Source organism: Apteryx rowi, unplaced genomic scaffold, assembly GCF_003343035.1.
Source record: "Apteryx rowi isolate R43461 unplaced genomic scaffold, aptRow1 scaffold_377, whole genome shotgun sequence".
In the NCBI taxonomy this organism is placed as follows: Eukaryota; Metazoa; Chordata; class Aves; order Apterygiformes; family Apterygidae; genus Apteryx; species Apteryx rowi.
Window position 1 is genome coordinate 272,144 of NW_020450274.1, and position 14,577 is coordinate 286,720.

The following is a 14,577-nucleotide window of genomic DNA, read 5'->3' on the forward strand; positions in this document are numbered from 1 at the left end:
TGTAAATTGTGTACCATAGGCCTTAGTGGGTAGCTTGGGGGAAAATGTTGTTTTTTCTGTACATGCTGTTTAGGTAATATTTTACAACATGTAAATTTGTCAGTAGAATTTTAATTTTGCATTGCAGGGAAAGCTTGTATTTGGAAATACCAGCTTGGGTATTTCCATTCTTATAACTCTAGGGTGAGTTTGCTGATTGATTTGCAACCAGTCATTTATTTGAAGATTCAAAAAAGGAAAAATGGGAATAGAGTTATACTGTGTATACAATATTTATACCTGAAAACGTTTGGAAGTTCTTTATTTATAGTCTGAGTCTGATTGTGTGTCTCTGCTATTAAAAAAAAAAAAAAAAAGATTTCTTTGGTTAGTACAGTCTGGAAATGTTTCCATTTCCAAATGCTGTGAAAAGCACTGCATTTTGAATGAAAATGGAGAATAATAAAGGACAGAGGTGACTTAACGTAAACTCTAGCTAGTGATAGTGTTTGTCCTGGCTTCCAATTGATGCTGGTTCCAGCCCGCTGGAAGGGGAGGAGAGGAAGTTTGAAATGCCCTGTGAATGAATGCCTCAGCAAATTTAGGGGTTCAAATGCATTCTCCGCACATCGTTAAAAATGACAGTGCCTCTGATGCCTCTTACAGTACTGTATTAATTAAATAGGTGCGTGCTAGGCTCATCCACTAGTAACTTTATCCGACCTTTCTAAGCAGGCGGGCTGGGTTCCGCAACGCGCTTTGGGACGTGCTAACTCCGCGTTTGCGCCGCGACGCGGGAGCACCGTGCGCGCAGGCCGCGGGGTCGAGCGCCCTCGCCGCTGCAGGTGCCCCGGCGCAGGCGCCCGGCTGGTGCTAGGACCCAGGGCCGTCGCGGCAGCGCCCCGGCGCGTAGCTTTGCCGCGTGCTATTTAAAGGCTGCCCCGAGCGCGGCGCGGCGCCGCGGGGCATGAGAGCTGCTGCGGGCAGCCGCGGGGGGCGCGGGGCCGCGGGCGGGAACCTCCGGCGAGGGCCTGAGCTGCGCGCGGCATGGAGGGCTGCCGCGGCGCGGAGCGCGACGGGGCCGCCGGGGCCTCCGAGGCCTCCTCCGTCCTAGAGGACGAGGAGGCGGAGGAGGAGGAGGAGGAGGAGGAGGAGGAGGAGGCGGCGGCGGCGGCGGCGGCGGCTGCTGCTGCTGCAGATCCCGAGGAGGCAGAGGAGCTGGCTAGCAGGTACGGCCTCCCGGAGAGGCGCGCCGCCTCCGACCGAGCCGACGGCTTCGGCGCAAAGTGCGGCCCTGGGCGAACGCTCGCCTTTGGGCCTACTTTGGGTTTACTGCCTTTTTTCCCCCCTCCTTCCCTCTTCCCTTTTCCTCTTTTTGACCGCAACTGCTAACGTGTGTGGGTGGTGTTAATGGGGGTGTTTCTGAGGAATACGGCTGTAATTAAGTTTTGTGCAGCAACTGCCTGCCCTTAGCTCTCTGAAAGCTTTTCTATTTAAAGAGCCTCCGGCGTGCCAGCTCCAGTGGCGTCGCCCTCTGCTCCTCCCTTTCTGGCTGGCTCTTTGTCACGTATTGATCTTAAATACCCTGGGGAGTTGCCTCTCAGTGAGAAAATGGTCAAATATTGTAAAGGTGCATTTTAATTTGTGCCTTCTACTGTCCTTTCGTCCTCCCCGCTTGTCCCTCCCTCTTTGGCCTCTCCTTTCCCAAGAAAGGAAAAACTTGCTCTAAACGTTCTCCACCAAGGATCAGGATTTGCGTGGCCGATTTTGGGGCTGGAATGAGGGATATGTGTAATATCATATACATATCATACACATATCATACACACTTTGATTTTTAATAAGTCTCGCGTTGAAACTGTTTGTTGTCCTAATGTTGCATTCCTGCAACAAGGAAAACGTGGCGAGAGAAGTCGGCTCACTCCAGCGTGCCCAGGCAGGATCGGGCTCCGTGGTGTGTGGGACCTCTGCAATCTGATCCGTGCAGGCAGGCTCCCTTGGCCACGCACACAGCGCCGGGGTCAAGAAGAGACAGCGAGGCCTGAAAGTGCACCTGGGGGTATCACATTGCAGGATTTCTTCCATATCTTGAGCAAAGCCTATCGGTTTTAAGCGGGTACTGTAGAAAGAGCCCAAAACAGTAATGTTAATGTTTTTCTTAAGAAATTTGGGGCATACAGTTCCTAAAACCTAAGTGCTGTAGAGCCATTCTTTATTTACAACCCTCTGAGTATACCACACTGCAAAGCTCTTTCTAGCTTTACTGATCTTTGTTGGAAGCGTAAGAGAGCAGAAAAGAGGTGATGGGACTCTCTGCACATCCTAAACCATCCTGAGAGCTGTGGGAAGGAGAATGGAGGCCAGGACACTAGGAAACCATCCTTGCAGCCAGAAGGAAGAAGCTAGTTTTCCAGAGAAATGGGCAGATACCCCCAAAAGCAAAAGCTAATTTTCTTCTGAGGGATGTTTCACTTTTCAGCTGCATCCTGGCAGAGGATGAACTACATAACTAAAAAGGTTAATTGCACATGTGTATAACAATAACCGTACAAGAAAACCAACTGCAGCCAATGGAAAGGAGTTACTCACTGCAGACAGTTAAAACACAGTCAATCAACTGGATATTTTTAATGCCATCTGCAATTAAATAGCAAATACTACTATTCAAATTTAAAACACAGGTAGGAATGTTTAACATCCCCCTTAAAGGGTGTGCTTACCGTCGCAGTTAGCTCGCTGCCAGTCCTGGGAGGGTGGCTTTTATTCGGGGCCTGTCTGCAGACCTCCTGGCTGGGAGCCTCTGCAACGCAAGCTCAGGCCTTGCATCTCAAGGACATTAAATTTGGTGTTTGACTAAATCACAGCAGTCGTTCCCTTTAGCTCTCAGTATTGCTAAGTATTGTGTGGTTCATTATCTACCCTTACTCAGTTTGATAATGAGATAGGTCAGAGTTTACTAGAGAGGCTTTTAGACAGCTATGCTCTGGGGTGACTGAGTATATTTAACTATACCATACTATTGAACTTTGACTAGTTTAATTAGTCTAATGAAGATGTAAAATTTTTAGTTTTGGCACAGATACAGTACCAGTACTGAGAGCTCAGAAATAGCCTATTAAAGCATTAAAGAATCAGTTTTATTTAACGTAAGTTTTGCAAATGTCAGCATGGCTATTGAGCTTTAGGTCCCCTCCAATGCTTACTGTCCATGCAGAACTCTGAGGAAGCATTGGCTAAGTAAGGATAGCAGGGCCAAGCCCAGAAGATTTGCTCGTTCATCTGCAACTTAATTATTAGTTGATAAACATGTTTTAAAGCCCCTACTGCAGAATAGAATTTCTTCAGTGGTTTGAAAATACATCTTAGAGGAGATGTGACCAATACCTAAACTTGGCTAAAGACAGTCTGTGCTGGACCCTGATGTCACTGGTTTATTTTTAAGACCTCCGAGCTGCCTGCTGCTTTGCTGTTTCTGTTCTCCGCACAGCTGAATAGCACCTGATTCTGCAACGCTGCGACCAGCAGGAAACTGCTTGCTGCCTTCTGTTTCTATTGAAATGGATGTAATCTCTCTCGAGCATGCTAAGCATTGCCATTCCTATTTTATAAAAGCATTACGCCACAAAGCGGCTGGCCCAAGGTCAGAAAGCGCTTGCGGGGCAGGGTCAGAGGAGTCTCCCAGAGAGGCCCCCGGGACCCTGATCCCTCCATGTCGCTGGCAAACCCCAGGGCTGGCCTGCGCCACTGCTGCTCCCGTCCCTCTGCCGCAGCTGCGGGAGCTGGGGCTGCAGTTCCCCTCGCCAAGAAAGTGCGTTCCTCTAGGAAACCTCCCACAATCCAGAAGCTTCTTCTGAGTGTATAAAAAAACAACCAAACAAACAAACAAAAAAACTGCAGCAGACTTATGACTTGCCCAACAATTACGATGTCTGCTCATAAAGAGCGGAGAAGTTGGGGGTTTATGTCTTTATTAATCTTTTCAATGTAATCTTTAAACTGTTGTGCATTTTCTAATACAGTTTTTTCATACAAACAGTGAGACTAACATGCAGTGTCAGAAGGGGTTATGAGGATGGAATAAGGCATCGTGTCCTTGTCTGCAAAAATAACCCCCCTCTGTTCAGAGGGGTTGTGCAGCATGTTCTGGCCTTTGGGTGCTTTACTGTGGGAGATGATCATCTTGATGGATGTCTATTGTTTTTAGCGCCATGTAGAATTAATAGTTTAAATAGTGAAAATATTTTGGAAGGATGTGTTGAGTATTTCTGAGAAAATAGCAGACATGAGTATGAAGTTAACAGGTTTTAATTTTTGTATTGTTAACTGTGAGACTAAAGTCCAACTGTAGAAGGATAATACCTAACTGATCTTCCTATCCACAAGAATATCTGTCTCTGTCAAATTTATCTGATTTGCATTACAAGGCAGCTGATGTTACGTAGTTCTGTCTCTTATACTTTTCCAAACTGATTTCCTTTTCGGTGAGAAAGTGTCAGGATGTGTCTGTATACAGAGCTTGTATTAAAATGGCTCTGCAGCCAGTTTATATGCACTTCCCTGTAGCTGGCTGGAGTGGATATTTATCGATTCATTTAGAGATAATCTCTGACCAGTAAATGGGGAGAAAAACCTGGAGCTCTGGAAATTGGCTTTTTTTTTTTTTTTTTTTTTTTATGAAGCTGTCCTTTCAAAGGAGCCATAGGAAGATCTGAGGTGTGGAGGCTTTGGAGTCAGGTCTAGTTTGGGATAAGCAGTGAAATGGATGAAAGGGGAGGCTGAGTGGAGAAGCAGCCTGCCCGCACTGCGTGGGAAGCTGCAGCGCCCAAGCAAGTGAAGGAGATGCATGACAGCAGATGGGGTGGTGGGGAGGAACGGGATGGGAAGGGCCATGCTGGTGACTTTGTTTACAAGGAAAAGTTCGCCATACCCTCCCCAAAGTGAAGTAAGAAAGATGTGGGGAAGGGGTGTATAACTTCAGTTTTCTCTCCTAGACCAGGGAGTGCCTGAGTTGGGTTAAAGCAGCATCTTTGCAAAGACAAGGAATGAAGTAGTGTGTCGCATGGGAACACGTGGTGTTTGGCAGGCTGGGTGCTGCTGAAATAGAGATAGTTTTTGTACGCTCTATCACACACAAGATTAGTTAAATTTGCCAGCTGAAACACTTGGGAAAAACCCTCCACTCTATGTTTTCAAGCTCTGCCTACTGGCTGAAGAAAAAGCAAGTCAAAGTATGTATTTCTGGCCATAACTGTTTATGAAGGACTGAACTTTATGCACGTAATAATTTTTAGTTATCTCAAGCAAAGAGGCCAAATGTATACCTGTAATCACAGGTAGTGGGGATGTTTTGCAATATCTATATGAATGAAACATGTGAAAAGTCTTGCTGTAGTTTTTGTTTTCTATCAGAGGGTACAGAGGGAGGTTAAATAGATCAGTTGGAGTGGGAGCACTGCTCTGTTCTGCATGTTTTTTGTTTTTTTTTGGTAAAACCAGGTAGTGTGGAAAAATAGGTTAAAAAATGAAGGCTACTTATATGTTGAAGAAACTAAAAATAAAAAATCAGGCATCTCTTAGAGTGGACCCAAACAAACCTTGATGCCTTCCTCAGTACTAATGCTATTGGGGTTTTTTTTGTTTTTTTTTTGTTTTGTTTTTGTTTTTTTTTTTGCTATGCACAAGTCAAGCTAATATCAAGCCATGACACTGGCAAAGGAAAAACTAGCAGCAAAGTTGATATAGATCTATTTGCTTTGTATTATCTTCCCTTTTGGAGCTTTTTTTTGGGGGGGGGGAGAGTAGTACACCTAGGTAGGTGATTGCTTGTACACACTGGGTTTTTAGGCTTTGGTTTTGTTTGGAGGTAGAAGGTCATTTTGGCTAAGACCTCATTATTTGGTATTGCACTGTCAGACTCGCACTGAATCGTGGGCTGTAGGCCAGGCTGTCCTGCCAGGCATGGTCTTCAGGCCAGCCTGGTCAGCAGAGCTGGCTTTCAGTCCCATCACCGGACTGTGGAGAGCGCGTTGTCCTCCGGCGAGTGGCCAGGCTGTGGGAACGGGCTGTGAGGACCTCAGCCTGGCCCAGCCCCGTGCAGCTCCTGCCTGCTGCGCTCCTGTGAGCAAAGTCCCCTAGGCACAGAAACGTAGCCTTCGCGGCACTCCAAGTGTTAGCAGCGTTAGAGGTACTGTTTTCTTCCAATAGACACCAAGCCATTTTTGCCTCTTACAAAATCTCACGGTTTGGCGAGTTTGTTGGATCTGGATATTACAGCTCTCCTCAGAGTTTCCTGTTCTCTCCTGTGGAAGGTCTTTGTCCTCTGCTGTGCGGTCAGCGCCCTTCGGAGCGGCTCTGAGCGCCCCGTCGGGATCTGCCTGGTGTCCGCAGCACCCTCGCGGAGCTGAGTGCCAGCCTGCGGCGGTCCATCAGGCTGGTTTGGCTTTGCAGATCCCGTGGGCAGGAGCCCACGTTTCTTCACTTTTGTTTAAGGAGGTGCTTTATCTTAATCACGTAGGAAGTGACCCCTCCCTCTGGTTAGTAGAAGTTGGACCTTGCGCAGCCGCAGGTTTGCACCCTTCCATGAGAACGACTGAGATTCACCTCGGCATCGCTGGCTCTGCTCTGCTGAAACCTCTGCCTTTGCTGGCAGATACTCTGCTTTTCTTCCCATCAGCTGCTAACATGACTTCCCTTAAAGAACTGCAATCTGCTTAAGCAATATTGGGCTTCAGCTTGTTACTGGTTCCCTTTTCTATGCTTTTTTGAAATAAGTATTGTAACTATAATAAGACTCATTTTTAAAATAATATTATGTTTTTAATGTCTTTTAATTGCTTTTACTATTCTTTACACTCTTATTTCTAAGACTTTTTTTTTCTAAAGCTTCTCAGGAAATGTTTCTCCAGCTTTTTTTAAATTGAGAGCAGATTTATTTGCAGCATATGATAGTGTACTGGTTGCATATTATAAGATTTAAAGTTATCCTCATAAAATATGGTTATTTCATTGCAGGGGGCTCAGTATTTTTCATTGTTGAGTGTATTATAAATTACTTTGTTAAATATGTGGGGTGCTTAGAGGATGAAACATACACAGGGAAAGTATCAAAGTAGGGGATAGAGCTTCTACYGCTTTGCGCATTGTATAATTGTTTACACTTTGGCAAAGCAAGTGTGAGTGTTGTTAAAACACTGACAGTATCTTATACATGTTTAGTGCAAGGTTTAAATTATACTGTGAGATAACCAGGCACCAGGCAAATAGGGTGCCAGAATCAGTCTCACAGTGGTAAAACAGGTCAGATCAAAGACTGTTTTTCTGCATTCTCAAGAGCATGTATACATCTCCACTTCATTGAAGTAACCTTGCAACATGAAGCCTTACAAAAATTTATCTAAAGTATATTTGTCAGATGAAATATAATATTGTTTATGCTCATATTTCTTAATTTATGCACATGCAGTAGTTTTACATGTTTGAAAAGTATTTTCACTTTAATGCATTGGATTTTACTGCAATAATTTGATTTATTTATTTATTTATTTTTAGTTTAAAGGATCTTATCCAGAATGAAGATGTGAAACCCAAGCTGCAGTACATCATGACTGACCCTTCCTTTTCTATGGTAACAGTTCAAAGTGAAGATAGTGGAATAACCTGGGAAACCAGCTCAAGCAGATGTTCTACGCCCTGGGCCTCAGAAACTAGTACAACTTCTGATCTTTATAGTATGGAAAGTTCACCAGTAGGTTCTCCTCCAGGAAAAGTTGTCTTTATTATGGATGAAGGTAAGATTATTCGGAAAAGGAGGCGTAAACCTTCAAGTAGGGTGGTGATGCCTACAAATCTGAAGGGAGGCCAGGGCAATAAAAAACGTGACTTTTCTGGAATGCAGAGGCAAGAACCAAGAACTGTTCTAGCAGATGTGCAGGGCTCAGTGTTAAATGTTGAACAAATGGAAGCACAGGATACAGATGAGGAAATGTTAGAAGACAAAGAAGATCTGGAAAACACTGCACAAGAACCAGTAAAACATGCTCCAATAAGATCAATTTTTCGAGAAAGCAAACTGAGAAAAGTAGGGCCAATCCTTGGAGGACCAGTAAAAGCTAGGATCCAGCTGTTCAATTCAATTTTTGGAGGAACTGGGCCCTCCCCTGAAACACTAGAAAAAAATAGAATCCAGAGGTCTAGTTCAATTTCAGGAGAATCTGAACATTTTCTTGAAACATCAGTAAGGGAAAGATTGCAGAAGTTCAGTTCGTTTTCAGAAGGAACACATCCAAAACCTTTCCAGAAAGCAAGAAGTAGAAATCTTGAAACACCATCCAAGAGAAGAAGAGAGCAAAGACGGCAACTCGCATCACAAACAAATCAAAGCTATTTGTCACCTACAGTGCCTCTTGAAAAATGGCTTCTTAATAAAGATGACGTTTTGTCTGAAAGTATTAAACCTGTTCAGATGAAAGATAAACCTAGCACATTTTCAAACTCTGGTGCAGAAATAACTCTTCAGAATGAAGAAAGAAAAGAAAGGCAATCTCTATTTGAGACTCCAAGTCAGGTACCGGGATGGTCACTGGAGTCCTGCCTTCCTGAAGAGGCAACAAAGCAGCAAAGTTACGCATACTCACCAGTGGCCAAAAGAGCAATAACAGAGCAGTCAACATCTGTTCCACTAGATTCTGGCGATAAACCAGAGAAACAAATGCTGCTTCTTTCAGCTGAGATTCCAAACCAAAAACCAGACCAATCACTGCTGACTGTTCCAGGTCTTCTGGATGAACTGAAGGAGCAGGAAATTCATCCACAGTCTGTTCCAGCAGATTCTGTTAATGAATTAGACGGACAAGCTCCCCAAACTGTTTTCCCTATGTCTACAGCATTTGTTTCAGAACATCCTGAGAAAGAAGTACAGAAGTCAGCAATTCAGTCTTACTTACCTACTGCTCCATCAGCTAAATCCAAATATTCCACTCTATCAGAAATAGGACAGGAGGATGTGATTCCTCATTCATCTAAAACTGCACAGTCAGAACCTGAACATGTGTTTTTATCACATTCTGTAGATGAAGCAGAGAAGCAAGAAACTGAGTGTCACTCATCAGCAACTGCACAGTCAGAAACTGAGCATTCAGCTTTACTGTATTCTGTTAAAAAAACAGAGAAACAAAAGACTCCAGTACCAGAGTCCCCGGATGTTCATTTAGGGAAGCAAAGTATTCAGACTCATTCTGTAACTACTCAGCTGGAGTCTGAAAAACAAGACTTTCCCCCCTTCATTCAGGAAGTAGAGGAGCAAGAAATTAAACCATATTCACATATTCCTGAAAAAATAGAGTCTAAATATTTCGGTGTTTCATATCCAGTTCACACAGAAACACAGGAAACTCAGAAATTTTCACCCGTAAATACAGCAGTAGATTTGGATCACCCCATTATTTCCATTGAAAAAAACAAGCAAACAGAGAGTACACAACTGGAAATGGAACACGCAGATTTCTCATATACCAGTGAAGTAACTGAGGAATCGGAGAGAGCACAGATGGAGACAGAGTGTCTGGACTTCTCTTTTTCCAGAGAAGAAAGAGAGGACTTGGAGAGTGCACAGCCAGAGATGGAGCGTCCAGATTTCTCATATTCCAGGGAGAAAACAGAGGACTTGGAGAGCGCACAGCCAGAGATGGAGCATCCAGATTTCTCATATTCCACAGAAGAAATGATGGAATCGGAAAGTGCACAGCTGGACACAGAGCATCCAGATTTCTTGTATTCCAGGGAGGAAACAGAGGAATCAGAGGGTGCACAACCAGAGATGGAGCATCCAGATTTCTCATATTCCAGGGAAGAAATGGTTGAATCAGCGGATGCACAGCCGGAGACAGAGCATCCAGATTTCTCATATTCCAGGGCAGAAAGAGAGGAATTGGAGAGTGCACCACTGGGGATGGAGCATGCAGATTTCTTGCATTCCAGGGTAGAAGTGGTGGCATCGGAGGGTGCACAGCTGGACACAGAGCATCCATGTTTGTCATATACAGGGGTGGAAACAGAAGAATTGCAGAATGCTCCACTGGAGAAGAATCATCCAGATTTCTCATATTCCAGGAAAGAAATAGTGGCATCAGAGGGGGCACAGCTGGACACAGAGCATCCAGACTTTTCCTTTCCCAGGGAAGAAAGAGAGGAATTGCAGCGTGCACCACTGGGGAAAGAGCATGCAGATTTCTCGCATTTCAAGGAAGAAATGGTAGAATCGGGGAGTACAGAGCTGGACACAGAGCATCCAGGTTCTTCATATTCCAAGGAAGAAATGATGGAATCGGAAAGTGCACAGCTGGGGAAGGAGCATCCATCTTTCTCATATTCCGGGAAAGAAACAGAGGAATTGGGCGGTGCACAGTTAGAGAAGGAGCATCCAGCTTTCTCATATTCCTGGGAAGAAATGGTGGAATCAGGGAATACACAGGTGGAAACCAAGCATCTAGAATTCTCTTTTTCCAGGGAAGAAACAGGGAAACAGAAATCTGTTCCTTTGAAATTGGAACACCGAAAGTTCTCTTATTCTCACAAAGAAGCAGAGCAACAAGAAACAGCACAGCTTATGTTGGATCCTTCAGATTTATCATGTTCAATGGAAGAAGGAGGGAAAGAAAACACTACAGAACTTGAATTGGTGTATACATCTGATGTATCTGATTCCACTGGAAGAGCCGAGACACAACAAACTGGGTACCTGGCATCAGAACATTCAGATTTACTATATCCTACAAATAAAAGAAAGCAACAACAAATGGCACAAGCAGATTTGGACAATTCTCATTTGTCGTATTTTGGTGTCAAAGTAGAACACCCACAATTTGTGCAGCAGGATTCACAGCATAGAGATAAGCTGTATTCTCCTGACAAGAAAGAGGAAGGAGAAACTACTCAACTGCAGTCAGAACATGCAGTTTTATCATATTCTCCTGTGAAAGAAAGACAGTGTAAAACTTCACAGCTGAACTTGCAACAAGCAGATACATCATATTCCACAGGCAAAACAGAACAACAAGAACTGTTACAACCAAAGTTAGAACAAGCAGATTCACCATATTGCTGTGGAGAAGCAGCACAAGAAGCTGTACAAAAAGATTTAGAAGGTCCTGAACTGTCACGCTTCATTAGCAAAGCAGAGCAGCATGAAAATGTACCATTAGCTTCAGAAAATCTTGATTTCTCATTTACTACTGGAGAAGCAATGCAAGAAGGAATGGAGTCAGGATCTTCAGACTCACGTCCCACTGACAAAACAAAACCCTGGGAAGCGGCACCATCAGAGCAGAAGCATTCACTTCCTTTCTACTCCATTGCTGACAGTCAGCAACAAGGAAGTACACCACTGGATTTGTCACAGCCAGATACACTGTACTTCTTTGGCAAAATGGAACAACAAGAAATAGTACAACGAGAGCTGGAACAACAGGAGACATCCCAACAGAAAGCTACAGAAACGGAACTGGAGCATTCAGATTTGTCAGAAACCTGTGGGAAAGCAGAGCCACAGGAAATGGAACAAATGGATTTGGCCCAGTCAGACCACTCATATTACTGTGACAAAGAAGGACAGCAAGAAATGGCTCAGCCAGAGTTAGTGCATCTGCCTTTGTCATATTCTTGTGGGGAACACATGCAAGGAGAAGAAATAGAAATGGAGCCAGCATATCCAGAATGGGCATTTTCCATAAGTACAGAAATGCAGCAGGAAATGATAGAACAGAAATCAAAGCAACCAGATTTTTCACACTCTGCTGGCAAAATGGAGCAACAAGAAATAATACCTCCAGAGCTGGAGCAAACATTTTTGCCATCTTCCGCTGAAAGAACAGCACCACAAGAAATAGAAATGAGGTCAGAATATCCAGATTTGTCATATTCCTGTGACAAAGCAGAACAACAAGAGACATTGAAACAGCCAACTCTACCATTTAGTCTGAAGCAACAAGACACTGCACCATTGGCAATGGAACATCCAGATTTTTCACCTGACATTGGTGAAGCAAAACCAAGAGACACTGTGCAGCAGGAGGCAGAATATCCAGAGCTGTCATATTCCGTAGGAAAATCACAACAAAAATCAGAATACTTAGGTTCATTAGAAACCCTGGGTGAAGCAGCACAAGATGAAACTATGCAAGTGGAATCTAAATATCCAAATTTGTCATGTTCTGTTGGTAAAAAAGACCAACAAGAAATTTCACGATTGGATTCCAAATATCCAGATTTATCGTGTTTCTTGGGTAGTGCCAAAGAACAAGCAACTCTAGAGTCTGAGTCAAAACATCAAGACTTGCCTAAAGTGACCAGAAAAAGCACTCCACCAACAACTGCAAAAATAGTATCAAAACATCCAGATTTGGCATATTCCCTTGGCAAAGCAGCGGAGCCAGAAATTGCACCATGGGAAATGAAACGCCCTGATTTGTCACATTCCGCTGATGAAAGAAACCAACAAGAAATAGTACCATTGGATCAGAAACATAGCAAATTTTCTATTGACAAAGGAATGCAGCAGCAAAACACAAAACAGCAGTTAGAGCAAACAAAGTTTTCATATTCTGCTGGCAAAACAGAGCAATTAAAATGTGCCCAACAGGACTTGGAACAAACCGATTTATCAGTTCCCATTGACAAGCCAGACTATGAAACAGCCCAGCCAGAAGTGGAACATGTTGATGTGATATATCCTCTTGACAAAACAGAGGTGCAACAAAGAGTACAACTAGAATTAGAGCAAACAGGTTTAACTTACTCCTTTGGAAAAATAGAACAGAAAACAGTGCAGCCAGAAATGGAATATCCTGATTTGGCACCTTCTGTGGGTGTAGTAGAACAAGAGGGCGTGGCACAGACAGAGCTGGGACATCCTGATATGTCTTATCCTGTTTTTGAAACAGGAGAACTGCAAACTGTACAGTTGAAACCCAAACACCCAAATCCAATGTATTTTACTGACAAAGTGCAGGAAACAGCACAGCTGAGGGTGGCACAACCAGATGCATCATATGCCCATGACAAAACAGAACAATGCCCACCTGCCCAACTGGAACTGGGCCACACAGACTTGTCATCCTCCACTGACAAAGCAGGACAGCCAGGGATGGCGCACACAGCCTTGGTGCACCCTGATGCAAGGTATTCTGTCAGCAGAGCAGAACATCCACAAGCCGCAATACTAGGATGTCCAGATGTTTCATCTAATAATGAAAAAGCAGAGCAAAAAGGAATGTCAAAACTAGAGCTGAAACATCCTGATTTGCCATATTCCATTGATGAAACACAGCCACAAGAAACTACACAACTGGGGTTAGGAAAACCAGATCTCTCATCTTTGCCTGGCAAAGCAGAGCAACCACATACTGCTCAAGAGGAACTGGAGCAGTCAGGCATCGTGCATTCTTTCAACAAAGCTGGTCAACGAGAGAAAGCCCAGCCAGAACTGGAATATCCACGGTTATCTTATTCTGTTCATGAAGCAGAACAAGAAACTGCACATGAAAAATTAGACCATTCAGATTTATCATATGCTATTGGCAGATTAGAGCACCACGAAATCACACAAACAGAGGCAGAACAAATGGATTTATCATGGCCAATTGGTGAAATGCAGCAACCACAAATTGCTCAGCTGGATTTGGAATATCCAGATTTATCATATTCCATTGGTACAGTACAGCAACAGGAAAAGGTTCAACCAGAACTGGAACAGCCAGGTGATTTTTCATCATCTCGTGGCAAAGAAGAACAAAGGGAAAGTGCAAGAATGCAGTCAGATCATCCTGAGTTGCAGAGCTCTGTTGGGGAAATAGAAGGATTGCAAACTTCACAAGTGAAATCTGAATATGCAGACTTGTCATTTTCTATTGACACTGTAGGACCTCATGAAATGGCACAATCAGAGTTGAAAGAATATGATTTGTTGCATTCTTTTGTCAAAACAAAGAGATCACAGGCTGCCCTACTGGAGTCTGAATATCCAGACATCTCAAATTCCTTGGGCAAAGTAGAGCATCCTGATTTGTCCTCTTCCATTAGTAAAGAAAAGCAAACTGCACAACTGGAGTTCAAACAACAAGAGAGGGGAAATTACGAATTACACCCAGAGCAAACAATGTTGTCATGCTCCAATGGCAAAGCAGAGCAGCCTAAAAGTGCCCAAATGGAAGTGGAAGTCCAGGAATTCCTGTATTCCTCTGGCAGAACAGAGCAACAAGAAATGGCAAAACAGGTATTGGAGCATCCTGTTTTATCATATTCCACTGATAAAACACAGCAACAAGAAACTACACAACTGGAGTTAGGACAACCAGATTTATCATCTTGCCTTGGCAAAACAGAGCAACCACAAACTGCTCAAGTGGAAGCAGAACATCTGGACTTGCTACATTTCACTAGCAAAACAAAACAGCAAGGAGTGGCACAACCAGAGTTTGAACATCCTGGTTTGCTATATTCCGTTGGCAAAGTAGAGCAGCCACAGGCTCTGCAGCTGAAAACAGAACAGCCTGTAATACCACATTCCATTGAAAAAACAGAGCAACAAGGAGTGACACATCCAGA

General features: G+C 43.9%; 1 protein-coding gene across 1 annotated transcript in view; it reads left to right on the top strand.

Moving 5' to 3' along the window:
- The first annotated feature begins 1,026 nt into the window (after nt 1-1,026).
- Nucleotides 1,027-14,577, top strand: part of CMYA5 (cardiomyopathy associated 5) — a 45,252-nt gene continuing 31,701 nt past the window's right edge. Inside the window, exons 1-4 of the mRNA XM_026073779.1 lie at nt 1,027-1,208; nt 7,528-9,934; nt 10,061-10,370; nt 10,437-14,563. Coding sequence (XP_025929564.1) covers nt 1,027-1,208; nt 7,528-9,934; nt 10,061-10,370; nt 10,437-14,563 — 7,026 coding nt within the window. The remainder of the gene's footprint in view (nt 1,209-7,527; nt 9,935-10,060; nt 10,371-10,436; nt 14,564-14,577) is intronic.